The sequence below is a fragment of the Mustela putorius genome, unplaced genomic scaffold (genome assembly GCF_011764305.1).
Source record: "Mustela putorius furo isolate JIRA1106 unplaced genomic scaffold, ASM1176430v1.1 tig00004007_pilon_pilon_pilon, whole genome shotgun sequence".
NCBI classification, from domain to species: domain Eukaryota; kingdom Metazoa; phylum Chordata; class Mammalia; order Carnivora; family Mustelidae; genus Mustela; species Mustela putorius.
In genome coordinates, this window is record NW_025422145.1 from 15086410 (window position 1) to 15112298 (window position 25889).

General features: G+C 64.6%; 3 protein-coding genes across 7 annotated transcripts; all 3 read right to left on the bottom strand.

The window, feature by feature from the left end:
* Positions 1-5446: 5446 nt before the first annotated feature.
* On the bottom strand, positions 5447-18765 carry PIGQ (phosphatidylinositol glycan anchor biosynthesis class Q). 5 transcript variants are annotated; one of them, XM_004750900.3, is made up of 11 exons: positions 18635-18765; positions 13875-14567; positions 12108-12239; positions 11859-11979; positions 9899-10025; positions 9604-9757; positions 9371-9482; positions 8608-8688; positions 8008-8122; positions 6476-6537; positions 5447-5737 (listed from the first exon to the last, which is right to left on the bottom strand). In XM_004750900.3, the coding sequence occupies exons 2-11, from the start codon at positions 14555-14557 to the stop codon at positions 5585-5587; spliced, it is 1740 nt and encodes a 579-aa protein (XP_004750957.1). In that variant the 5' UTR covers positions 14558-14567; positions 18635-18765; the 3' UTR covers positions 5447-5584. The 5 variants fall into 5 exon arrangements, with proteins under 5 accessions (XP_004750957.1, XP_044927932.1, XP_044927934.1 ...); XM_045071997.1 differs by lacking the exon at positions 18635-18765 and adding an exon at positions 17258-17412; XM_045071999.1 differs by lacking the exon at positions 18635-18765 and adding an exon at positions 17258-17388 and having other exon boundaries at positions 13875-14988.
* A 448-nt stretch (positions 18766-19213) lies between these two features.
* On the bottom strand, positions 19214-19785 carry NHLRC4 (NHL repeat containing 4). The gene is given in 3 exon segments (XM_045071939.1): positions 19214-19283; positions 19285-19323; positions 19538-19785. Coding segments are annotated over 3 exon segments (357 nt in total).
* Positions 19786-22299: 2514 nt separating this feature from the next.
* On the bottom strand, positions 22300-24521 carry PRR35 (proline rich 35). The gene is made up of 2 exons (XM_004750901.2): positions 23391-24521; positions 22300-23162 (listed from the first exon to the last, which is right to left on the bottom strand). Exons 1-2 carry the CDS (start codon positions 24485-24487, stop codon positions 22529-22531), a joined length of 1731 nt encoding a protein of 576 aa, XP_004750958.1. The 5' UTR covers positions 24488-24521; the 3' UTR covers positions 22300-22528.
* Positions 24522-25889: the final 1368 nt, after the last annotated feature.

Consider the following 25889-nt stretch of genomic DNA (forward strand, 5'->3'; position numbering starts at 1 on the left):
CTTCGGCTCAGGTCATGATCCTGAGGTCCTGGGATTGAGCTGGGGCTTTCTGCTCAGTGGGGAGCCTGCTTCCTCCTCTCTGACTGCCTCTCTGCCTACTTGTGACCCCTCTCTGTCAAATAAATAAAATCTTTTAAAAAAAAAAAAAGAAGAAGAAAAGAAAAAAGTGCTCCCATGTTTAAAAAAAAAAACTAAGTGAAAAGAATTAGGTGTCCAACCTGAGCCCAGCATAGCCCTTACCAGGCCAGGTGCTGAGTGCTATGTGGGCAAAGAGGCCACAGAGAGGCAGGACTCCCTACAGAGCAGGCCTGTGTGGAGGCAGCGTGTCAAAACCACCGGACCCAGTGTACAGCACTGAGGACAGCCCAGCAGTCCTCATTGAGGACCTTCCCAGCAGGTAAGGAACAGGTTAGGTTGCAAGAACTTTCTTCCTAAGGGGTCACTGAACCTGGGCCTCGGGTCCAGCAGCAGGTGGCTTTCAGAGAGCAGACCCCAGCACGAGAGGCACCACACCGAGTGACCCCAACCCCGCAGGCTGCAGACAGCCTCTGCTGGGAAGCTGCCCACACGCATGGGGCCAGTTCATTTCAGCCCGGTGCCTGGGGAGCTTCCCGATGAGCTGGTTCCTCAGCTGGGTGAGCAGCACCTGGGCCTGCTCGCCTGCCTTCAGAGAGGGGCTCTCCTCTGTCTTCCTGGTCCTCTAGGGAAGCATGGAGCTGGGACGTGGGAGGGCAGAGGGTGGCTGAGGATGGGCAGGGCCACTTGGCTCACACGTAATCCACAGAGAGGCCCTGATGTTCCTGCTTGTACCTTTGCTCAGGCTGCGTCTTCCTGGGGAACCATCATTCCCCAGATGCTGAGTCACAGCAGACACAACCTCCAGCCTGTTTAGAGAGAGGGCACATCCACCCGCAACACACTGTTTCTGTTACAGAAACAGCCGTCGGGCAGGGTCCTGTTGGGAGGCAGGGGGCCAAACCCCCAGAGGGGCCAGGGACCACATACTGACAGGCTCCGCTTCCACCTGCCCACCCCTGCACCTCAACGTGTTAGGTCAGGGAAGGCTCTTGGGGTGATGGGACTGGACCTCTTCCACGGAGATCACTGTGGCTCTGCCCCAGCACTGCCTGCTCCCTGCTCTGAAGGGGCAGGGGGCACCCAGAATTACCCTTGAACTGCTGTGTGGGCACTTCAGCAGGGCTGAAGGACCCAGACCCTGGTCCAGGGATCAGAAGCACTGTGAGGTGAGTAATTTCCTTCTCGGTTTCTGAGGCTGCCTGCAGGGGGTGACGGATGAGAAGTTATCAATCCCCTTTCCAGAGAACTTAAATGAGACACGTCCTCTTCACTCCTCTCAGGGCTTCCCCTGAAGGGACTCCAACAGCGTTAGGCCCTGCTGCCTGCTCTCCCATCATCCAGGACAAAGAGAGGAGTCGGGCTCAGCACATGTGTTTTCTGACTGAGCCTTTCCTTAACCCACTGAGCCACCCAGGCGCCCTGACTGAGCCTTTCCTAATGCAGCCTGTGTAGAGGGTGGACCAGCCCTGCTTGGTAGGTGAGCGGCTTGTGCGGGGGTGGGGGGGTGATCCCGGGGACAGGCCTGGGCATGCTCTCCTCAGGGGCTTCTGGTCCTCTGCGGGGTCCCTGCACTGCTCGCATCCCCCCTGACCTCTCCCCTCCCTGCTCAGACCAGAGAAGTACCTCAGGAACCCACAGGGTCTGGGGCTGCAGGGCCCAGTGCGTGGGATGGGGGATGGCCCGAGGGGTGCCCCTCCCTGGGCTCCAAGAGGCCTTGTGGGCAGAGGAGATGCCCTCCCACATTGATGCGTGTGCTTCTGCAAAGCCATTCTGGGACCCAGTAAGTGCCCAGCCTGGCCCTGGGGACTGAGGAAGGAACAGGACAGCCTCCCCGCTTCTGAGGGACCTCAGGCTAACAATGAAGCAGCACAGAGCAGCCCTCTGCCGGCAAGTCCTGGGTCAACCCTGCTGAAGTGCCCACACAGCAGTTCAAGGGTAATTCTGGGTGCCCCCTGCCCAGGAGACTGAGGGAGTGTCTAGTCAAGAATCCACCACACCTGTTGTCTCTGGGAAAGGATGGGGGCTAGGCCTGCAGACCCGGCTCCTGTCCAGGCAGGGAGTGGGGAACAAAGGAAGTGGTCTGAAGTGGTCTCTGCCCTCCCCCCCAGGATGGCCACTGGCCTCTACGCTGAACCCCAAGCCCTGCTCTCCAAGCAGGGTCCAGGCTTTACCCCTTGGGGCAAACAGAACTTGGCTCTGAAAGCTCTGTGCCCAAGCTCAAGACAGGTGCCAGGGAAAGGTCCAGTCCCGTCAACGACGGACGGAGGGAGCCAGAAACCTATGTGTGCCCAGGAAGGACCAGTGGTAGATGCCGCAGCCCATGCACAGAGTGTGGGGATGGGCAGACAGGCACATGGTCCCAGATACCTCTGTATAAATTACTCATGAAAGCATTAGTGGCTGGGGCGCCTGGTGACTCAGTGGGTTAAGGGTCTGCCTTCGGCTCAGGTCATGGTCCTGGGGTCCTGGGATCGAGCCCTACACCCGACTCTCTGCTCAGTGGGGTGCCTACTCCCCCACCCCGCCTGCCTCTCTGCCTACTTGTGATCTGTCAAATAAACAAATAAAATCTTAAAAAAAATAGTAAAATAAAGGGGAGAACCTGGTGATCTGGTGCACATCACCAGGACAGACAGTGGGACACTTCAAGGCTCTCAGGGTGATGCCCTCGGAAGGACACCATGGCACTGACGTGCTCTTGGTGGCAAGAGAGTCTCACTCCCGGTAAGAGTCCTCAGATGAGCCCCGCAGAGACACAGCCGACCGAGTGACTGGCTGTATCTTCCACATCCACATTGTGCAAGGCAAGCAGGCCAGGACACTAGCACCAGGCTGTGGCCAGGACGGGCCACCTGGTGGCAGGCTCTGTGGAGGTCACTGGAGCACACGGCAAGGGGCCCCACGCATGCTAACCCAATTCCCTGCACCATGCCGTGGCTGCTCAGTCCGTCCTTCAGCCTTGTGGGATGCAGCGGGCATGTGAGGGGTAGAATTCAGGGTAACTAGTGATCAAACGAGTTAGAAAAAAATAGAGCAGAAATATGAAAAAGCGAATGTGGCAAAATGAGAACAAAAGGGAACATGGGTCAGGGCCATGCGCGACTTTCGTGCGTCAGAAAATTGTCAAAGTAGAAACCTTTCAAACACAGGGGCGGGGTGGCTGGTGGGGAGTGCGTGGTAGGGCTCAGACCTGCCTGCTCTGTGGCCTTCGACTAGTCCCCATCCCTCTCTGAGCTCACCTCCTGGATGTTTATGAGGCTGCTCTCTTCCAGCAGCTGTGAGAACCTGAGTGGGAAGTGGTGGCCCCAACTGCAAAGGAAACGTCTACTTCTTGGGGTGACCTGAGGTCCAGCCTCAAGGTCCTGCTCAGGCCAGCACAGCAGAGGCAGTCAGAGACCTGGGCTGGGGACAAGAGGGCCCAACGAGGTAGGTTATTCCTGAGAAGCTGAGAGTGGCCTGGGAGGTGCTGATAATGTCTCTTGTGGCAAGAGCTACTGGAGTGACTGGTGTTGCCCTCAGGAGACGGAATGGCCGACCAGCATGGAGGGTGACAGCTGCCACGCGAAGCCTGGGACACGGCCACTACTGCCCTGTGGGCTGGGCAGAGCCCCAAGCGGAGGGGTGACATCTGCTGATGGGGGAGGCAGCCCCAGAAAGACAGGCAGTGGAGGCCGCTCTTAGCAGGCTCTAGGGGCCTGGGGGCAGGCCTGGGCACATTCTCCTTAGGGACTTCTGGTCCCCTGCGGGGGTCCCTGCACTCCTCGGATCCCCTCTGACCTCTCCCCTCCCTGCCTTACACCAGAGGCACCAAGGAAGCCACAGTGACCCTCCATGGCTCCCCATCCGGCCGCTGCTGGCCCTTTAGTAGAGGCTGATCTCTCTGGACCCCAGCCCTTCCCTACAAAGCCAGGATGCCAGGCGCACAGGTGGCCACCCGAGGGTCCCTGGAGCTACACGAGGGGGAATTCAGGCAGGCAGCGCCTCTGCCCTGCGTGGAGCCCACAGGTTTCGGGGGACAGAGTCACCAGAGCCAGGACAGCTGGCATAGGGGAACGTATGCCCCTGCCCTTGGCCCTGTCCCCCAACCAGGGCAAGGCCAAAACCAGACAGCAAGTGGCCCTGGCTCCGTCCACACATGCCAGAACACATTCAAGGGGTCAGACTTGCAGGGAGGCCCACTCCAGGGGACAGTGTGTCCAGTGCCTCCCGGCTGGGCATCAAACAAGAAAACAGGCATCGTAGACACCTCTAGACAAACAATGGGGGCCAGCTGTCCCATGACCCCAGGAAAAGGAGAGCCTCAACACACCCCCACCAAGGTTAGGACAGAGGTGTGGGGCCTCCTCAGACCCACTGCCCAGGCAGCAGCGGGAAGGCAGAGGGCACACTCCAAACAGGTGGGAGGTTTTATTGTCACTGCAGAAAAAGGCCGAGCTAAGACCTGGCCCATGAGACGAGACGCCGGGCTGGGCGGGGGCCGCCTCCATGGGCTCCCCACCGCGGCCCGCAGTCAGAGAGTGCACGCTACACACAAACATTTCCCGCTCCAAAAGGTCTCAACACGTAGGATGCCATCTGGTCACACAGGCCTCCTCCCCTGGGCATGCTGGGGCTCACACCCCCAGCTGGACTCCATGCCCTGAACGCTAGGACGCCCCCTCCGCACGTGGGAGGCAATAGACACTACTGCCCGGGAGCTGCCTGCTTCTGCAGGAAGCCAGTGAGGGCCTCTTCCTGCATGGGCGCGGGGCAGCAAGGTGGACAGGAAGGTGGACGGGTGCTCAGTCTTCAGCGAGGCAGTTCCGGGCACCCCATGTGGCCTGGCTTCACACAGGGAGGCCTGAAGGCCCTGGGGGCATTTCTGCTGCAAAGCAGTCTCCCCAGGGGGCATCATGCAAACCCCATATGCTCCAGGCTGAGCTCGCTGCCACCCAGCCAGCTTCCCAGAGGGCCCTGTGTCATTGGGGCTGCTGGCTCCGGCCAGGGACACAGAAGTATAGCCCCAAGCAAGGAGATGCTGGGGGGTCAGCCTCAGGAACTGCTAAGTGCGTCCGGGGAGGGGTCCCTCCACCCCATGGCAGGGTGGGGCTGCTGGGAGCACCAGGGAGACCCGCCAGATCACCCCCGGGAGTGGGCATGGTGGGCGGAGGCGGGAGCTCTGGGTGTGATCAGGGGTGGGGGGACTGCTGGGCAGGCCTTGGGGGGCTGGTAGGTACCGGGTGGCCAGTGCCATCAGAAGAGGTCAGGAGGGGGGTCCCGAGGCAGACACGCTAGTGACGGATTACAGGCCAGGTGGCCTGGCCAGCCGCCCCTACCACCACCTCAGAGCCAGGAGGAGACACAGAGGTCTCGAACAACTGGGGGCAGAGACGGCCAAGACCAGGGATGCGTGCCATCCTGACGGTCCACACCCCCGGTGAGAATGAGGGCGGAGTGAGGCCACACAGTGGTGCTGGGCAGAGTGAGGCCACACAGTGGTGCTGGGCAGGCTGGCCACCGGGGCCTCTCAGTCCTGCTTGTCCCCTCTCTGCCTCCAGGGGTAGATGAGCTCCCCGAAGAACAGCTTGCGGCACAGGGAGCCCCAGGAGTGCGTGGGGTGGCAGCCGCAGCTGGGCAGGCGGTAGGCGTGCACCACACGACCGTAAGGCAGGGGGTTGATCTGGAAGCACAAGGGCAGTGGTCAGTTGGGCTACACCCCCCAAATCCCTGAGGCTCCAGCTTGTCGGTCCTAGTGGTCCCTCACTGGGGGTCCCTGGGCTATCTGCTATAGGTCCCCAAGGGGCAGGCTAAGCAGCTGGAGAGGGAGCGCTGGGGCCAAGCTCAGGTGTGCTCTCCTCCCGGCAGGCTGCAGGCAGGCGAGGCTGCAGGACCAGCCACCCAGGGGCCACACCCCTGAGAAAACCACGCAGGGCCCCAGCCAGCTCAGCATCTCCTCTCTCCCGGAGATGTGGTCCCCCGGCCAACCCCAGCAGCCCCCAGAGAGTCACCCGGGGACCCGCCTGCGCACCCCCACAGCCCAGAAGGACTTTCTCAGAGCAAGAGTGTGTCCTGAGGCCTTGGCCAAGCCTGTGCTCTTCCTCCTGGAATGAGAGCCTGTGGGGCTCAGGGCAAGAGCCCGGGCTGGCTGAAGGTTTTAGACACAGCACAGGGGATCCTGTCCGGATCCTGCTGAGGGAGGTTCCGGCTGGAGGGGTCACGGTGCCCAGAGGTCTTGGGGGTGAGGAGGGAGCCTTCCCTTGGGGCCCCACCCGTCAACTCTACCGCGCCCATGTAGTCCTCCCCCAGAGCAGCACGGAGGGACCGGATCCCAGCTGCCCCAGAACACAGGCAACATCACCGCGGCCGGGAGAGGGGTCCATCCATGTGCACCGGTACGAGAGGCACACAGGGGCCTCACCTGCATCAGGAGGCGGAGGGGCCTGCCGGCCTCGTGCTCCAGGACTCGGAACTTCACACCCGCTGCGAGGACGGCAAGGTGCCCGTGAGGCACACGGGGCCCTCGGCAGATAGCCTCCTGGGCCTCCCGCCCCGTGTGCCTGCAGAGGCAGGGCTGGGCACCGGGGCTGTGGCAGCAGAGGCCAGGTGTCTGAGCTGAGCTCAGGAGGCCGCACCCCAGGCTCGCCTCCCCCCGCACCTCCCCCTCCTTCCCGGCTGCCTCTCTGAGCTGTCTGCCGGGCCAGGATCAAAGCCTCCACAGACTTCACGGAGACAGAAGCTGCATGTCTGGGAGGAGGAGAAGAGTCGGTTGGGCCTTGGGGACGCGGGCTGCGCTGCTCTGCAAGGGGGGACGGGGCTCTTCCCCCAGAATGGACAGGGTACTTGGAGGGGCGCGGCTGCCCTGCTGGCATCCTAATGCCAAACTCCGGGCCAGCGGAGTTGACTGTGCCCCTGGCCTGCAGCTGGGGCTCCCAAGCTTGGGAATTTCCGAGGCAGAAAGTTCTTGAAGAGAGAAGCAGGAGCTAATTATCAATTCATGAAGAGCCCCCAGGGCAAAGTTGGGAGGAGGCGGACGCATCTGTGGACTCGGCTGTGAAGCTGAAACAACTCTGCTCTGACCGTGGGCTTCGGGCTGGGTTGGGGAGGGGCTGCGTCTCGGGCTCTCTGCCTGCCTGCTCCTGGCATTCCCTAGTGAGGACAGAGGCTGGGGTCCCTGGCATGGGCCACCTGGGGGCCTGCAGGGGACGTGGCCTGCAAAGGGAATTTAAGAGCACCGGTAGGCAGACTTGGCCCAAAGCACACTGAGCACGCAGGTTCAAGTCCCCTGGCTCTCTGCGGGCTGGAAGCAGCTGCCGGGAGCTCTGGCATGAGGGCTGGGCAGCCGCTGGGTGGGATCTGTACCAAGAACACCTGCGTTCCCTGATGTGTTCAAAACCCCTGAACGAGAATGGGCTGACTCACAATGCTGGGACCAGTTAGGTCAGCACCCCCACCCCTTCAGTGGGGATGATCTCCCCTCAGGGGCATCTGGCTGACCTAGTGGTTGGTGTCAGCATGAAAACAGGAGCAGCCACCTGCAGAGGGGGACAGCCAGGGGCAGTGAGGGGGGGCGCTGTCCCCGTGCAGTAGTGTGGGGTGGGGGTGGGAAGCTGCTCTCTAGCACCCTCCAGGCCGGCCTGTCCCATCCAAGGCTGAGGGGCACCAGCCACACACCCAGTCCCACATGAGCTCACAGGGACGCTTCTTGGAGCCACATTTAGGTACCACCTACACCACCGCAGACATGTGTCAGGGTAAAGGTCCACACTCATCACAAAAGCAGGTGAGACAGGAAGGGCTGCCTGTCGCCTCCGGACCCTCCAGCTCACTGCAGGCAGCCGGCCCAGGGGACACCTGGCGGTTTCTGCCCGCCCCCACTCCCCATGCCCTGCACACCATGGCTTCCAGGCAGGGCCTCGGGGGCACCCGCGCCTACCACACACACAGACCTACCCGCGAGCCTGTAGGGCCGGCAGAGCCGGAGGCCAAGCGAGTAGAGCGGCAGGGAGTTGACGAGGTCCACGAGCAGATGGATCAGGCCCTGCACGGCCACCACCAGCAGCCGGAGCTGCAGCAACAGACAGCACTCAGCCACATGCCCGAGAGCACAGCAGCCCAGAGGGTCCTGGGCCACAGCGGAGGGGGAGCAGGGGCTCAATCCCCTGGGGAGGGCCCGGACTCATCCCAGGAGGGCACAGCTCCCACCCCAACGCTGAGGCCCAGCTGTGAAGGGACAGGGGAGAAGTGGGCAGGGAAAGCTGACCCCCGGGAAGCATGCCACTGGCCCCTTGCATCCTGTCCCCCGTGTACCCAACTGTGTGTCCCAGACTGGTGGGCGGCATCCCCCTAGGGTAGGACCCCTGCATGCTCTAGGGCCCAGCACACAGCACCCAGAGTCTGGAACAGCCATGCCCCATGGGTGGCCTGTCCATGGCCGCTGGGCCGGCAGACCAAGCACACAGCTGGCACTCTAAGCACTGTAGACGAGGGCCATCAGCCAGATCACCCAGGGCCACGTGCAATACCAGCCGCGCTGTGTGTCTCTCGGCTCACCAAGGTGAACACCAGGTAGTACAGGGCTGTGGTAGGCAACAGGAAGAGCAGGACGGTGAAGAGCAGAGTCCCGATGAACAGCTGCAGGGACAGCGGCACCGTGTCAGCGCCGGCAGGAGCCCATGCCGGGGCCAGCCCCAGGGCAGCGTGAGCCACATCTCTGCGGCCGCCCCACCACACACACCCCCACCCCCGACAACCAGGCAGAAGCGGGCTGTCTGCCAGCAGAACACCTGGGCTTCCTGAGACACTCAGGAACACCCGCTCACGACAGCTGTCTCCAGCACGGGAGACACTCAGGGACACAGAACCACCAGCAGGGTTTGGCCTGTGCACTGAAGGCGGGAGGGCTGTGACCCGCGGCAGGAAGGGCGTGCCTCCCAGGGCAGCACGCGGGGTCTACCCTGCAGACAAGGTCTGCACATGCTAGGGAAAAAGTCAGAGCCAGGTCTTGTGCATAGGTCACGTCCACACCCCACGGGCCAGAAGCTGCCAGGGGCCCAGCATCCTCCTCACACCAGGGCCCACCTCCCACCTGGGGCAAGGTCCTGCACTCTGAGGGCTCCTCAAGCACCTGGCCCCCTGCAGACCACTCCCGGGCCCCAGGCTCAGCCCTCTGGCTGCCGAGTCACAAGCTGAGCAGCCGTCCTGGCCAGGCTCATGGAGAGGGAGCAGGCGGATAGGAGCATGGGGCCAGTCACCCGTGGGTCCCACAGGCTCCCTGGGGCTGCGGTGCCATCTCCCCTGCCCTCCGACCGCGAACCTGGTCAAGGTCATAGGAGCACGAGTCCACGCGCTGGCGCAGCACGTTCCACTTCTTCCCCCGGAAGAGGCGCCAGAGCGAGGACAGACCGCAGATCTTCAGGCAGTACAGCCTGCGGGCCACAGGCAGCGTCAGGGCTGCACCTACCCCCAGCACGAGCCCCCCCCCGCCCCCCGCACACTCAGGGCTGGGGGCCGCCATGGACCGGCTGCACGGGGGGCATGCTCACCCACCTGGCCCCGTAGACGTAGAAGCAGTAGATGTGGAAGGTGAGCAAGGCGATGATGTCGGACAGGGTGGACAGGGCGACCGTCAGCCCCAGGCAGGCCGAGAGGCCCACATGCCACAGGATGTGCTCGATGAAGGGGGAAAGGAGGTGGACATAGCCTGGAGGGACAGGGTTGGCCCTGAGGGAGCAGTGGGGGGAGGTCCTGCCCCTCCCCAGTCCCTCATTTCCAGAAACGTGAGCAGCCAGCCGGCAGAGCAAGGATGGGGCGGGGGGAGGGGGACGGTGCAGAGGGCACTCACTAATCCACAGGTGCAGGTGGTACAGGAAGAAGCGGCCCAGCACCTGGTCCAGCGCCCGGTTCATCTTCAGCCCAGCGGGCGCTCCCATCAGCCACTGCAGCAGGTGCTGGAGCGCCTCGGCCACGTGCTACAGAGACACAGGAGGGACAGGAAGCCCACAGCCTGGGCCCCAGCACAGCCAGCCCATCTGCACAGGGCAAAGAGAGTCTGGGCCCCCCCACCCCAGGTGTCTCCTAATGTGCTGAGCACATGAGGTCTCCTTCACTCATCTGGCCAAGGAACCTCTCTTCACAGAGGCTCTGGGACCTGGGCCTGAGAGACAGAGCCCACGAGGCTGACAGTCTGCCCCGGTCCTCAGGCCACAAGAGCCCTGAAGGGCATCACCTTTCCTCCACCTCAATCCTCTCACCACTGGACCCACAGGCGTGCTGGGTCCCACATGCCCAGAGGTGGGACAGACCCCAGTTTACCATGAATCTTATAGAGGGAGCCCCTCGGCTGAGGACCACACCCCACCACCTGGCATGGCACCACCGAGGGCCTGAGCTGGGTGGGTGACCCCAGGAGACCCTGAGGGTGTTGAGCCCATCAGGGGCCCATGGAGCAGGGGGAGAGCTGGAGGGCTTTGTAGAGGGAAGCACAGATGGGGTCTGCATCAGAAGCAGCGTCCAGAGAGGGCCAGAGACAGCTCAGGGGCTCTCACAAGCAAGCAGGGGAGGTGAACAGCACCCTGGCGACCCAGGGACGAAGGCGGGTGGCCGGGCACTGTGCCAGTCCCAGCGCACAGGCCCTCGAGGCCCCAGCCTCATCAGCAATGCGGAGGCGGTGGCCATGACAGCCCTGCCCCCCAAGTCAGACGCCTGCCATCCCCCACTGCCCACCGTGTGGGCCACGGCAGTGAAGAGAGGAACATAACATTCTTTATAAACAGAGTTTATCTAATATTTAAAGGATAAGAGCTGAGCAGAAGGAAGAGGCTTTCATTTTTAAATTAAATATTTATATTTCTGCACAGTTCTGCAAAAGAGAGATTGAAGACAAAGCCGGCCAAAAGGCAGAACGTGGGTTAGCAAAGTACAGCAGCTAAGCCCCTTCCTGGCCTCCAGGCCCACCCTCCTCCTGGACCAGGTCTCCCCAAGAAGGATGGGGGCTCTCGGCCCGTGAGGGGTCCTGTCCACGAGCAGGCCCAGGGCACGTCTGCAGCTAGACGTTGATGGCTGCGCCAGAGGCAGCAAGCGCAAGACCACCCAGCCAGGCCTCAGCCCCTCGAGCACTCCGGGACCAGGATGCCACTGGTGGAGGCCTAGGCGAGGCCCCAGGGGCCAGAGGGACTGCTCCAAGAGGGAAGACAAGCTCGCAACAGGAGAGACAAGCCCTACGGCTCTGAGGAAGGGAGGCAGAGAAGCCAAAGGCCTGGCCCCGGCAGGGAAGAGCAACAAGCTGGAAATCCTGGAAACCGGGGGAAGGATCACAGAGGGAGTGGGGGAGCCCTGCAGGCGAACTGCCAGCACTCAGCGGGGGACTGCAGAGTCAGCAGTGGGAGGAGCCTGATCACACAAAAAGCCCTGGACCCACAGGAGGTTTCTGTGCAGCTTGCTGTGCGACAGCCAAGCCCAGAGCCAATGCCCTAAAGAGCCTGGAGCCAGGGACACTGGGCCTGATGGAGGTGGGTGGGCTCCACCGCCAGACATGACCACCTTCAGGAATGGAAAGTAGAGGCCAGGAGCTAAGATGTGACCCTGGGGGGCAGGCGGGCACCTGGTAAGCCAAGGCTGCGCTGCCCTGAGGACCTGTCTGGGGTCAGGGATGAGGGCTGCTCCCCTGGTCCAACAGAAGGAAAGGGGCGTGCAGCTCTGGCCAGCTGAGGGGCTTCTGCTGCCCCCAGAAAGGGCCCCACCCTACCCCCACCCCCGGGACACAGGTGCTCCAATCGGGACCAGACTCCACCCAAACAACTCACATCAGCCACAGGGACGAGAGCCTCCGCCAGCTGCCCGATGCGGTCCTTCCCATGAAGCCAGGACAGCAGCGCAAGGCCGAGGGCCACATCGAGAAGCACAGAGACAAGCACGTTGGCTTTCCTGGAAGGAAGGGGCCGATGGGAGTGAGTGTGAGGGGGGCTTGGCCAGAGGGGATCTGCGTGGGTAAGCGTGGTGCGAGGAAGTTGGGGGACGCCCCTGGCCGCGACAAAAGCAGGCAGACCCTGCACCTCATCAGCTGGGCGGGGCTCTCAGCCTTCTGGGTGCTGAAGACGAGCGCGAGCTGCTCCAGCCGGTGCCCGAGCTGCCCACACACAGATAGCTTGCTCCAGATGAAGGACAGCGGCCGCAGCTTGAACACCCTGTGATGGGCCAAGAGAGGTGGCCGTGTGGGTCATGCAGCGGTTCCCCTGCCTGCCAGGGAGCAGGGGCCCCTCAGCTGGCGCCAACACTCCTTCGCAGGCCCACCTCAAGACCCTGGAGGCCACGCTCCCAAGCTCAGCGGGACAGGGACACCATGGGGGCAGGGCGACACCAGCAGTGACTCGAGGCACCCCCAAAGTCACGAGCTGAGGCCTCGCCCCAGGAGAGAAGAGAACGCACTGTCCCGCCAGCTAGCGCCTTGCCCTGCTGGGTGGGCGATGCTCTTCGGGGGTCTGCGAGCCAATCGGGCTGCCCCATGGGACTGATGTCTCCCGAGGCAAAGGAAGCACCAAGACGCTTCTGCACATGTTCCGGCACTGAGAGGAGGTGTGTGCAGGCAAAGGTAAGGAAGGCCCTCTTGGCTCCCGGTTCCACATGCCTATAGAGCCTTGCTGCCACAGGCAGGGATCTGCAGGGCCCGAGCCCAATGCAGAGCGGCCACCCGGCCAGGCGCTCAGACGCTCGGGAGGAAGGAGGAAGCCTTCAAGCAGCTCTGAGCCAGCTCCAGGAAGGAGACACAGTCCGCACAGCCATCCCAAACGCCAGTCAAGTGGAAGGCAGCCCTGCACTGTCTGCACCGAGCCCTTAACCCCCATCCGCACGGCAGGGTCCCTGAGGCTCCAACCAGCCCAGGGTAGCAGGGCCCAATAGCATCCCTGGGGTTGCCCTAGAGGGCCAGGGGGCTTCTCTCCTGCACAGCAATGGCGATGCCACACACGACTGCCGCTGCGTTCTCCCCACGGCTCGAGCCGATGAGCCGATCAGGGTCAGGGCCACACCAGCATCGCTAACCTTTCTCAAGTCCTCGGAAGGTGTAACAGCTAAGGACCAGCCCCAAGACTGCACTTCGGCTGACGCTCACTTTCCTGTAACTCAGTCCAGGGGGTTGTGACGATCCCAAACCCACAGTTCATGTCCAGGTTCCCTGCAGCCCTCAACCCAAGGCACCGTCCATAAATAGCTGCCCAGGGGCTCTGCCAAGACAGGCCAGAGTGCTCCACAGCCCCAGGTCAGCAGGCGAGGCCAGTCCCCAAACTGGACAGCTGGAACCCCAGGACCTAAGTAGGGGCACCATCGGGGAGCCGGCTTCTCTACAGAGGGAGGGGCCCTGAGGCCGGAACAGCCGGTGCCACCCCAGCATTCCCTGGGCCCTCAAGGACTACCCCCGGGGTATTCCAGGGGACACGGGCCCACCAGGGCCAGGGAAGCAGGAGGGACCTGCACGCCTTTAGGAGGACAGCTCCCAGGCACCGGGCCGTGCAGGCACCAGCCATTGGTCGGCAACACCCTGCGTCTGTTCACGGTCTCATTCACCCTGCAGGGGACTGAGCCACCTGGAGTCCACTGGATGGCTACCCGCTGGGTCCCATGTAAACGCGGAGGCGGCCAAGGGAGTCTGCTGTGCCTGGGGAGCAACACCCCCCAGACACCCCTGTGGATATCGGGGGAGGGAACAGGAGATGGAAGTGGGAGACTCGGCAGGGCGCATCTGGGCCTCCACGGCTCCACACCCTGAGTGGTGGGCCTCCCGCTCAGCAGCCCCCTCCTCCCGCCCCGGCCCCAGGGGCATGTACCGGCAGGTGCGGGCCGCTGAGATGAGTGACAGCAGGCAGGCCAGCAGCAGGCAGACCGGCCCCGAGGCCCGCTTTGCCAGCTCCGCAAGGATGCTCGCCTCCACGCCCTCCGACTGCCAGTGGCTCAGCCGCACAGGGCCCTCGTCAAAGCAGTCGCTCCGGAAGAGCGCCTCACTGCGCGCCACCGTGTCGAAGACGGCAGCCAAGCCCTCAGCGCTGGCCGTGGCGTCCCCCGCCTGGCGGTCGGGCAGCGCTGCGGGCGGGTGCAGCTGGGACAGCAGCACCTGGCGCTGGTCGTAGAACACGAGCATGACCTGGTCCTTGACGCCAGGGCGGGTGGGCCCCTGCTGGCGGGTGGCCTTGCAGCTCCAGAGCCCACTGGTCCGCTCCCGGCACAGCTGCAGCCAGGGCTCGTGGGAGAAGATGGCGCCCAGGCCCTCCAGGAAGGGCCCCAGGCGCTCCTCAGCCTCCTGGCGTCGGTGGCACCAGGTGCCCAGCACAGCCAGCCCCACACGGCCGGCCTGATGCACCTGGGCCAGCAGCTCCTTCACCTGGATGGGGATGAAGGGAAAGTGCACCACGGCCAGGACCACGGCGCTGCTCTGCTCCGGGACCCACCGTCCTACCAGCAGGCCGCTGTCGGCCGAGGCGCAGCATGTGGGGAAGAAGGCCTTGACCACCATGCCGTGCGGGCTGCAAGAGAGGGGAGAGTATCAGTCCAGGGGCGCTGCCGCCGCCGCTGCCACCACTGCTGCCGCCGCCTCCACGGCCCAGGGCCATGGGGCCCACGGGTTGGGCCCTCACAGAGTCTCCAGCACCCAGCCTTGGGTTTGATCACAGAGGCTGGCAGGACCCCAGTGGCACATCTCATGTGGGCATGGCCCCACCCCCACCCCAGGCTGGCCAACACTTCCCCCTAAAACAGGGTGAGGAGACAGGCCTGACCCCCCGGACCACTCACGAGGGGGTGCGGGGCTGAACGTGAGGGCTTTGTTCTTGTTTCCAAGGAAACCGGTGAGAGCTTGCTACGTGTACCACGTGGAAACACACACGGTCCCATTAACAATTAGAGCAGTGCACATGGAGTCTGAGGAACCTCGATTTCCTTACTAAGCTAGCGAGGGGAACGACCGAAACCTAAGTGGATCGCTGCTGCGCTGAGGGAAACCAGGCATGCTGCTGGTCTCCGTGGACGCTGTGCAAGAGCTCCAGCACATACCGGGAGACGTGCCTGCGCCCCACGCCCACCCCCTGTCCGTTGAGTCCCCGCAGGAGTCTCGGGGCTCGCGTGGACCCCCCCCCAGCCTTGGGCTGTGCCCATGCGCCATTTCTGGGCTGGGTTCCCAGCAGGGCCCGACTTCTCTCGTCACACTGGAGCTGGGCAGCTGTCCAAACACAGCGACCCTGGAGGACAGCAAGCTCCCCACAGCCTTCTCTCAGGCTGAGGGCCATGAACCTTCCCCACCTCTCACAACCTTCATGTGACCTCTCAGCAGCAAGACCGGCCCAATTTCTGTGGGACCCTGCACCCCGCCCTACCCGGAGGTCAGGTCACATGCAGGCTCCTCAGCAAGCACCAAGCCAAGCCCCTCAAGATGGAGGGCAGCAAGCCGTCCTTCAGCCAAGGCCTGAGCAAGCTTTCTCAGATGCTGGCTGTCCCCACCTTGTTGGCACAAAGGATGCAGCAGCCACCCTGAGCTAAGACCCTCAAGCTGGAGCCCACAGGTCCCTCAGGAGAGACACAAGCCTTGGATGGTACCTGAGACCTCCAGGCCCCACTGCTCCCCAGGCCTGTGGGGACACACATGTTGTGATGGTGGGACATGTCACCAATGTCCTGTCGGCTGGGGGGTTCTGGGAGGGGCCTTACACAGACACAAAGGCCCCAGGCTTAAGAGGTCACTGGTCTGGGGCACCTGAGTGGCTCAGTGGGTTCAGACTCTGCCTTCGGCTCAGATCATGATCTCAGGGTCCTGGGATTGAGCCCGCATCGCATCGGGCTCTCCGCTCAGCAGGGGGCCTGCTTCCCCCTCTCTCTGCCTGCCTCTCTGCCTACTTGTGATCTCTCTGTCAAATAAATAAATAAAATCTTAAAAAAAAAAAAGAGGTCACGGGTCCAGCTGCCCTCCCTCCATGCAGGGAGGCCAGACGGGGCTGGGAGTTGGAGGCCTCTCACAGCTGGGGATTCCAGCTGAAGCGGATCCCTCCCAAAGGTCCCTCCCTGCCAGACACTAGAGAGGGCAAGCGGCAGCAGGCGTTCGCCGTGGAGAACCTGGAGCCCCACAGCCGCCCCGGCGAAGCTGCTGTAGCCGTCACAGGGGTCCACTTTCCTAACCAACCCTCCCGGCAGGGGCGAGGTGAGACGGCCCGGCCATTGTGCTGCGAGGGACCTGGGGCTCCCGGCTCGCGGACCACCGCGGGGGACCGGGCGGCACACCGCCCCTCGCGCCGGACACACAGCGGCTCAGCCCACCTGGGGCCCCTTTCCCAGCAGCCGAGGCAAGAAGAACAGCCCAAGAGCGAGCGGGTGCGCCGGCCGCGCCTCTCTTTGTGCGCCCGGCGCTTCATCTACAAAGTCCTCCGCGAGAAGAAGCGGCCGCGGCCGTCCTGTGCCTGCGGAGGCGGAGGAGCCCAGGAGCTGCCGCTGTCTCGGCGGGGCGGGGGGGCGATCCGACTCGCCCCGCCGCAGCCTCCGGAGCCGGATCACAGAGACTGCGGCTCCGACCCGACGCCCAGGGAGAGAAGAAAGCGCGCGCGATCGATAGCGGGGGGCGGGGGAGCGGGGGGGAGGGAGGGGAAGGGGGAGCGGGAGACGCGGGGAGCCGGGGGCGGGGGGGGGGAGGAGGGCGGGGAAGAACGGGGGGCGGGGCTCGTGCACCCGCCAGCGTCGAGCACCGCGATCCAAAGCCACGGCGCGGGCTGGTGAGGCCGGGTGTGTCGGGGCGCCGGGCCCCTCCCGACGGTCCCCGCGGCGGGCAGCCCCGCTCCGGACCCCGGGGCCGCAGACGCTGGGCAGGGAGGCCGTGCTCCCCGGGCACTGCAGACCGCCCCCGCCCCCGTCACCGGCTCGCTCACCCGACCCCGCCCGCACCCGGGTCGCCTGCGGCTGGTCCCGCGGACCCAGGAGCGCGGTCGCGACTTCGGCTCCTCCGACGGGCCCCCGCCCCCGGGGGCGCGAACTCCCCGCCCCGGCCTCGTGCCCCGCTGACCGCCCTTCCCGGTCCGCCGCGGGCCGGCCGCGGGCAGCACCCCGACACCCCGACCCCGGGGCCCGCGGCCGGCCGCGCCGCCGCTTCGCGGAGGAGGAAAAGGAGGCTCCGGAGCCGGGGGCGGCGCCCCAAGGTCGCCCGCACGGACGCCGGCCCGCGCCCCGCAGTTCTCACCGGCTGCTCGCCCGGGCCGCGCCCTTGGGCGGCGGGGTCGGGACGGGGTGGCGGACCGCGTCGGGCGGGCCTGGACGGACCGCGGCACTCGCCGCCCCCAGCCCCGCCGCTGCCGCGCCGCGGGACCCGAGCCCCATTTCCGCCGGCTCCCGGTGTTGCCGCGCGACGGTCCGTTCCCCAAAGGCGCCCGAGCAGCCCGCGGACCCCGCCCGAGCGTTCCGCGCAGGCAACGTTCCAGTCTCCGGCGTCTGCCCGGTGCGCGCAGCGTCCTTGTCCTTCCGCCCAGCAGGCCCTTGCCCCTCAGTGTCCCTGTCCCCCACCCCCGTGTCCTTGTGCCCCACCAGCGTCCCTGTCTCCCACCAGTACTGTCCTTGCCCCCCACTATCCCCTCCAGCGTCCTCGCCCCCCCCCCGCACTGTTCTTGTCTCACACCCTCAGTGTCCTTGCCCTCCTCGGTGTCCTTGTCCTCCACAGAACTCTTGTACCTCCTCCAGTCCCCCTGCAGTGTCCCCAGCACTCCCGCCTTCCAGTCCCCCACCTTCTCTTAGCTGCCAAACCTCCCCCATCCCCCATTTCCTCATCTGAGGGACCTGGTGGACCTGGCTTTGAGGGTCCCTGACCTCACCTTGCCACCACCCTCCCAGGGTGAAAGGACCCCCAAGCCCTGTGTAGGGTTCCAGAGGAGCTGCCTCCCCAGCTCCAGACCGGCCACCTCCAACAACGGTCTCTGCAAAGAGACGCCCCCAGGTCCCCCCAGGGCCCAGTGGGCTAGGAAGGCTGGACCCCCGTGGGTAAGCCCAGAGGCTGCAGTCATCTGGTTTGGTCGCCAGAGGGGTCCCTAGCCCCTCCCGCTCCAGGAAACAATATCCCCGTGACCAGGAGCAAAAACAGCACTCATGGAGCACGCAGTGTTTGTGCCTCCTTATGCTGACCACTGAGATCCCACCACCCACACGGGCTGGTTCATATGCAGGGGACCTTGTCAGAGGCAATGTTCTGGTGACAGGTGGACCAGGCATTGTCCCCTTCCCACTGAGACCTCACACTGGAACTAGGATCCTGTCTGGGCCCCAAACGCAGAGTCCCACCCTCATGTCCCCACCCCATTGGAGCCCCATTTGCTCATGGATCCTAAGTAACAGGAGTCCTTCCTCAAAGGGAGGCTCTTCTGGCTTAACCGCCACCTGGAACCTTCCCAGCATGCTCCACCCATGAGCTGGGAGCCCTTTGTTCCTGGTTTGCAGAGAAGAAAACGCAGGTTCAGCCTGAGAGAGGGTCTCACCCTGGAGAAGTGGATCAGGGGTGTGGAGGCTCCCAGTCCAGCCATGTGCCACCCCAGGGTGCCTCTGGGGCTGCCCCTCTTCTGCATTGCCTTACCTCAGGTAGGCCCAGAGAAGCTGCAAGAGGCTTGGCACCTGGGGTGCCTCTGAAGATGGGGGATAGTGAGGGGCTGCTTCCCTGCCCTGCCCTGCCCAGCCCAGCCCAGTTTCCCCCGCCCTGCCTGCTTCTGCCTGATTAGGACGCTGGGACCGGGGCACCTGGCCAGACTCGTTGCCTGGGGGAATGCTGGCAGCCGGCCCAGCGCAAGGTTGGCAGGCTTCAGGGGCTGGGCCCAAAGCTCGGGCCTTCTGGGCCCTGGACCAGCAGGGCCATGGCTTGAGTGGACATGGGGGCCGTGAGTGCTCGGGCACTCTAACCTGGGGTGTGCAGAGGGCCCAGCTTTGGAGGCTGGGAGGCAGCTGGTTGGTGGCTGCCAGTGAAGTCTGAACCAACTCCAGGATGAAGGCAGAAGGCAGCTGGCACCTGGGCGAGCAGGAGCTCCAGTTCAGGGAGGGGTGGCCAGCAGTCCGGGGGGCGCAGCCAACCCCCAGTGTCTCTCCCACAGTGGCCCTGGGGCCCCGGGGGGTGCACCAGGCTCAGATGGGAGCCCACGGGCCAGGCCAGCCTCGAGCAGTACTAGTACACTTTGATGGCACCATCCCCCACACCTGCAACCACGAGCTGGCCCTGGGGCATACAAACCACAGTGCCTCAGCCCCTCGGACACCAGGCAGATGGGCATGGACCTTAGGGAAGAGGGTCACGGGGCTCCTGGGTGGCTCAGTGGGTTAAGCCGCTGCCTTCCGCTCAGGTCATGATCTCAGGGTCCTGGGATCGAGTCCCACATTGGGCTCTGCTCAGCGGGGAGCCTGCTTCCTCCTCTCTCTCTCTGCCTGCCTCTCTGCCTACTTGTGATCTCTCTGTCAAATAAATAATAAAATCTTAAAAAAAAAAAAAAAAGGGAAGAGGGTCACGCTGCCATCCACATCAGTGCACACACCCCCAGGGTTGCCAAAGTCGTGCCCTGTCAGAGCCCCCAGGGAGCCCAGGGGCTGGCAGGCACTGCCCACCAACCGTACATCCCTGAACTCCTTGCTCATGGTACGGCCCCTATCGGGCCCCGGGCCCACCCAGTGGGGACCCTCCAGCCCCAATGTGGAGACTGGGGCTCGTGGCTGCAAGGCAGGACTCAGCGGGACACAGTGCATGGCCCCGGGCATGGAGTCTTTCATCAGAAGGTGGCCAGCAGCCTCCGCAGCCAGCCCCCTGGGGGCTGGGAAGGCGCCCACCGTGACCCAGTGGCCCTGGGGGGCTTGGGCAGTGTGCTGAAGTGCGTGGACAGCCCCACGGACAAGGTTGCTGACCACTATGAGCCCAGAACTATCAGAGCCACATCCTCTGGCACGAAGGCTCTGGCCCCTGGCAGGTGGCAGATGGACTGTCCTTCGAGGTCCATCATGCGGGCTCAGGGCACAGGCACACCCCAGCTGTCATGAAAAGCAGGCCGTCGGGCACCTGGGTGGCTCAGTGGATTAAAGCCTCTGCCTTTGGTTCAGGTCATGATCTCAGGGTCCTGGGATCGAGCCCTGCGTTGGGCTCTCTGCTCAGCAGGGAGCCTGCTTCCCCCTCTCTCTCTGCCTGCCTCTCTGCCTCCTTGTATTCTCTGTCTCTCAAATAAATAAATAAATTCTTAAAAAAAAAAAAAAAGGCAGGCTGTCCAGGGAGCAAGACAGATCCCGGGGTCCTCCTGCAGTCCCTGAAGTCACCAGGATCTGCCCAAGCAGTGAGGGCCGGTAGGAGCGAGCAGGGTTTCTGGGTGGGTCCATCTCACAGAGCAGGCCATGAGCCTGCCAGTGGGTTGGGGAGGCTCAGGAGACCAGAAGACAGACTGGTGTGTGGCTAGGGGTCACAGTGCACAGTGTCAGCTGCTCTGAGCCGAGGTCTTGAGGCTGGGCCCAGTGCAGGGCTGTGAGAGAAATGGTGTCAGTATGGGCCAAGCAGAGGTGACCCCTGTCCCCCCGCTCTTCTAGGAGTGCTGGTGTACTACCATTTCACACTTGAGGAAACTGAGGCACGGGGGTGGGGAGCAGGCTTCAAACCTAGTTCCACCAGGTCCTGAGTGCTGGCCCCATCTATAAGCTCAGCAAGCAGCCATGGATCCAGGTCTCCTTTTTCCAGATATGGCCCCTGGAACACAATTCTGGGGAATATGGGACCTGTGAAGGCTGCTGCAGGTTTTGCTCTGAGGCCTCCATGAGCCCCCGGGGATTGGGAGGTCTCAAGGTGTGTCGGGGTTGGGGGAGAGGCTGGGGGTCGGAAGACGGTGACAGAGGGGCAGTGTTTCTCAAACTCCTCTCTGCCCAGGGAACTCTACCTTCTTTCAGCCAAGGAAAGTAACCCTTCTTGGGGGCAGCCCAAGGCTCTGGCCATTGCCCCCATGAAGCCGCTGGAGACTTCCAACCCCTGCAGGGTGAGGCTGCGGGGCTTTCCAAGGCCTCTCTATGTGCTCCTGCTCAGAGAGGTGGGGGGGGGGGCCCTGCCTGGGGCTAGCATCCCTCAGAGGCCCCGAGCAAACATCCATGTGAGGCAGCCTCACCCACACTCCCCCAGTAGGACCACGGGGTCAGGCCCTCAGGAAAGCGGGGAAAGGAGCTGTACCCCTTGCACGTGGGCTGGGTCAATCACCAGGGTCTGGGGTGGGGAATCTCAGGGGTTCATCCTGGCCCTCCCCCAAACTGGCAGGGTTGGGTCCTGCTTCTACACCTGTGAAACTGAGCTGATGCCCCCAAGCTCACGTCTGCCTGGCGGGTGATGAGAAATCTGGGAGCAGAGACACAGGGGGTGTCAGTGGAGGACCAAGGCAGAGCGGGTCTCCCTTGGACTCTCCGGGAATCTCCAGGAAGGGAGGGGGTCAGCCCCTATGGATGACCCAGAGCACTTCCCACCAGGCTGGCCCACACCCCGGCTCTGGACTTGGCCTCTCAATGCCCCATCGTGGGGCGGACGGCCGATGCTATCTGCTGCCTTAGCACAATTAATGGGGCAGCCTTAGGTCCTGCTCCGACTGGCCCCAGCCCGGCTGGTCCAGCTTGGGGAGCCAGGCACAGGTAGGAACTGCCCTCCCTGGGGCCATTCCCAGGTGAGTACAGAGGTATGGCCAGCTCCGGGGGACAGGAGTGATTAGCTAGGTACAAGGGTCCCCCAGGCTCCCCTCCCTGGCTGCCCCTGCCTGTGGGAAGGGCCCAGTGTGGCCGAGCAGGAAGGGAGGCAGTGAGCTGTGAAGGCCGCCCGATGCCTATCATGGCTGCAGGGGCTGGCTGGGGCCCAGCTAAGTCCACACCGGGCAAACAGCCCTGGGCCACAGAATGTGGGGGCACTGCTTAACCACAGCCAGGCTCTGACATCCGAGATGCCCTGGCCAGACCCACGGGCTGGAGGCAGGCCCAGGGATCTGAGTCCCCCAGCAAGGTGCCCACACACAGGCTGGACTAGCTCCCAGACCAGACACACCTGCCCACCCCCCGCCTCTCCCGGCTCAACCCCCTTGAAAGAAGGCCCCCCATTCTATTCCCCTACCCAGGGGGGCCCAGCGGTGGATACCCAGCAGGCTGGGCCGGGATGCTGCCCACTCAGATGCTGAGACCAGGGACATTTCCTTGGCGGGGAACATCCTGGGGCTGATGCCGGAACAGCAGGGGAAGAAGGAGACCCAGACCGGGTATGTGAAGATGGTTTCTATTCAAACACTCACAATAGTGATCGATAAGGAGCTATGACTCTCTGCTGTCCCTTGGGGCCCCAAAGACCCAAGCCAGGGCTGCGGCCCAGACGTCAGCCCATGGGCATGCTGGACAGGCTCTGGGGGGACTGGGGCAGGTGGGGGGCCGGGCGTCGGACACGGGGTGGAGGGGCCCTGTCTGCTAAAAACAGAGGAAGCAGCAGACGCTGTGGTCACACCTCTGCACCAGGGGGGCTCTGGAGGCTGGGGACAGCCTCAGGGAGCCAGGAGCCCCCAGGGCCACCACGGGCCCCCCAGCTGCTGCCAGGAACGACAGGGTCCTCTGGGGCCTGAAGGGGCAGGCCTGGGGGTGGGACGCTGGAGTCAGCCTCACATTTTGTGGTGTGGCTAGAGAAAGACTCAGCTATTGTGGGGCCCAGCATGCGCGGGGGCTCAGGGGTTCCCCGGGCCAGCGTGGGGCCCAGCTCCAGCTGCGGCCAGGTCCCCACAGGCCCCTTGGGCCCCTTGTTGGGCGCCCGCTTCACAGAGAGGTCGAGGGGGGCATCTGGGGGCCGCACAGCCCGCTCCAAGGCCTGGTGGATGGTGAGCAACTCCTGGCGAATCTTGCCCAGCTGCTCCCGCAGAGGCCGTGGGGCCAGGCCCCCCGCAGGCACCAGCTGCCCCAGGCGCTGCTCCACCCTGGCGTAGTCCCCGAGGGCCCGGGTCAGGTCATCGCCCACGTGCCCGGGGCCGCCTGGCACCAGGCCCAGGAGTTGCTGGTGCAGGGGCGCCTCAGTGCTCGGGGTCTCGGTGTTGCCTGGCTCTTTGTCCTCAGGCCAGAGCATCATGGAGGGGCCTGTCCGAAGGCTAGGGGGTAGAAGCCAGTCAAGAAGCTGCACCCGTGTCCCCTGTCCCTGCCCCCTCCACCGGGAACATCTTTGCAGGCTGCCTGAGGGCCTTGGGATCCCAGAATGGTAGAGTATGGCTCCCTGGCCTTGGTTTCCCCCCTGTGGATTGAAGAATGGGGCCCAGCCACCCAGGCCAGCTTGCCTCCCTCCCCTCCCCACCCCCGTGACCAGGGGCCCAGACACCTACCTGCTCTGGGCGTTGACCTTCACTGTGCCAGAGGGGCCCTTCTGGGGCTCCAACCTGCTTCCCAGGGGCGGCTTCCTCTTGGGGTCACTCTGGGCAGCCTGGTCCAGCTCCACCTCCTGCCCTGAGTCCCTGGGGGCTCCACCGGGCCAGGGCCTGCCCAGCCCGGGTACTGGGACCTTCAGCAGCCCTGGGGCCAGGGTCCCAGGGGGCCCCTTTGGGGCGGCTAGGGGCTTGGCAGGGGCAGACTTGCTGGGCGGCAGCCCCAGCGTATGCTCCAGCAGCAGGGGGTAGTACAAGCGGGGGACCAGGGCAGGGCGCTCAGGGGCCTGTGGGGAGGGGAAAGCAGAGGTCGGGGGCAACAGGGGGCTGGCAGAGGCCAGAAAGGGCATGTGGGCTGCGGCGGCCAGGGAGGGTCCCAGGTAGGAGAAGAGACCAGGGCCCAGAGGACAGTTGACACCTAGCAGGGACAGATGGAGGCTCTGGGCCTCAGGGAACTCGCTGAGGGTGGGCGGGGGGTAGCAGGGGACACCCCCGCTCTCAGGGCCAGCTGCAGCCGCGTCCACCACGGCTATGCCCCTTCGGCCCCCACCCGGCCCCAGCTTCCAGGCCTCGGCCAGAAGCCCCCCAGGGCCCACCTCCTTCTGGGCATCCCGGGCCCCAGGGGAGGGGGCCCCGTGGGACCCGTCAGCCCCCAGCTTTGGGCCCCCCACGCGGCGTTGCAGGGAGAGGCCCTGAGGGGCCGGGTCAGGCGTGGGGGGCGTGTCTGAGAGCCGGGGTTCCCGGGGCTGGGGCTGGCGGCCTGGGTGTGCTGGGCCCGCGGGGCCTACGGGGCTGGGCGCGTGGGGCCGGGCCGCGGCGGGGGCGCGGCGGCAGGCCCAGTCTGGAGAGTCGAGCAGCAGCGAAAGGGAGTCCTTGCAGAGGCTGTACTTCATGTGGTTGTACAGGTGCGACTTCTCCAGGCAGGTGAACGGGCACTGGAAGCACTTGTAGTTGTAGGGTTTGCCCCACGGCCGCGGGATGTAGTGCGGCTTCTTGGGCTTCCGCGCCCGCGCCCGCGCCCCGGCGCCCAGGCGGCAGGAGCCCGCCTCGCGGGACATGGCAGCCGCTAGCGGGCGGGCCCGGGCCCCATGGCCACCTGCGCACAGGGGGCCTTGGTCAGCGGCCGCCCCCGACCGGCTCCCCACTGCCCTCCGCGCGCGCAGCTCCGTGCGCCACCACCACCCTGTGGCCTGCGCCGCACCCGCGCGCCCCCTCCCCCACCTCCTCCTTCGCGCGCGCGCTCGAGGCTAGGGCCCCGACGGCGGATGAGCGCCAAAGACCCCAGTTCAGTGTGACTTGGGGGAACAGCGAGTGCTTCTGCAGGGGGGTATGTCGCAGCGCGCGCTGGGAATGGCTGCTGAAGCTGCTGCTTCTCCGAAACCCAGGGCAACGGGGCGTCCTGTGTTTTATCTGTGGACCCTGCGCTGGTGCTCACGCCGGCCCCCGCCCGCCAGCCCCCAGCAGGCCCCCTTCTGGGCTGATTCCATCTGTGCCAACCGGCTGAGTGACTCCAGGCCAGGTGTGGCAAGGCCGGTTCCTGGGGACACCAGCCCTTCCCAGTCTCCCTCCCCCCCAGAACCTTCCTCTGTGCAGGAAAGCCAAGATGAACACAGCCCCGGGAGAGACCAGACCAGCTCCAAGCCTCACTAGCACGGTGTACGTGTGCGTGTGTACGTGCATGTGTCCCTGCTCCCGCAGACTGCTGGGTGGGCACTGGAGGGGGTCAGCCTCGTGTGGGGCCAGGCAGGGGGGCGGGGACGTCCCGACACGGCCCCACAGCACAGCCACCTGCTCAGCCTAGCCATCTGGGTGGCTTCAGGCAGGTCAGTGGCCCGGCCTGCAGCGGCCAGGCTTAGCCAGGCTCAGCCAAGACCCTCCTCTCCCCACACCCCATACACTCGCTCAGAAGCCACTCCGCACTCCATCTGGGCCGCCACCTGGGCCATCCACCGCCCCTGTGTGCGCCTGCGTGGGGCACATGGTGAGTGTGTGCACACCGGCTTCGGGTGTGTGCACACGAGCGTTACAAGGCTCCAGATGAACCCTTGCCCCGCGCCTGGAGGGGCAGCCTCTGCATGGCTGGGCCGACTCGGTAGAGAGTCCGCTGCCAAAACACACGGGGCCCAGGCACTCGGGCACACATGCACACACACACACACACCCTGCTCAGAGTGGACATGGCAGCGGTGCCTACAAAAGGACTCAGAGCTCAGCCGGGGCGGCAAGTAGGCACCTGGACACATGCACGGGCACGTGCACACACACCTGGGCACATACATGGGAACAGACACGCTTGCAGATGTGCATACGCACACACTTGCCCTGTTCCTCAGGACCCAGCGCTGGCCAGGGGGTTGAGCAGGGCAGGGGTAGGGTGCAGCGCAACCATGGGGCACAGGCCGTCCTCCCTGCTGGCCTTCAGGCTCTGCACACAGCGGGCAGTCCTGTCTGCTGCCCCAC

Bases quoted from the DNA above. Each gene is read 5' to 3' on its own strand.
- PRR35 (XM_004750901.2), bottom strand. From the start codon at position 24,487: ATGTCCCGCGAGGCGGGCTCCTGCCGCCTGGGCGCCGGGGCGCGGGCG. The intron at 23,163-23,390 runs GTAGGTGTCTGG...TCTACCCCCTAG, and splicing joins AAGGTCAACGCCCAGAGCAG to CCTTCGGACAGGCCCCTCCA.
- PIGQ (XM_045071997.1), bottom strand. From the start codon at position 17,394: ATGGGGCTCGGGTCCCGCGGCGCGGCAGCGGCGGGGCTGGGGGCGGCG. The intron at 8,123-8,607 runs GTGAGCCGAGAG...CTGTTGCTGCAG, and splicing joins ACTACCTGGTGTTCACCTTG to CTCCGGCTGCTGGTGGTGGC. The intron at 5,738-6,475 runs GTGAGGCCCCTG...TTGTGCTTCCAG, and splicing joins CCCTCCGCCTCCTGATGCAG to ATCAACCCCCTGCCTTACGG.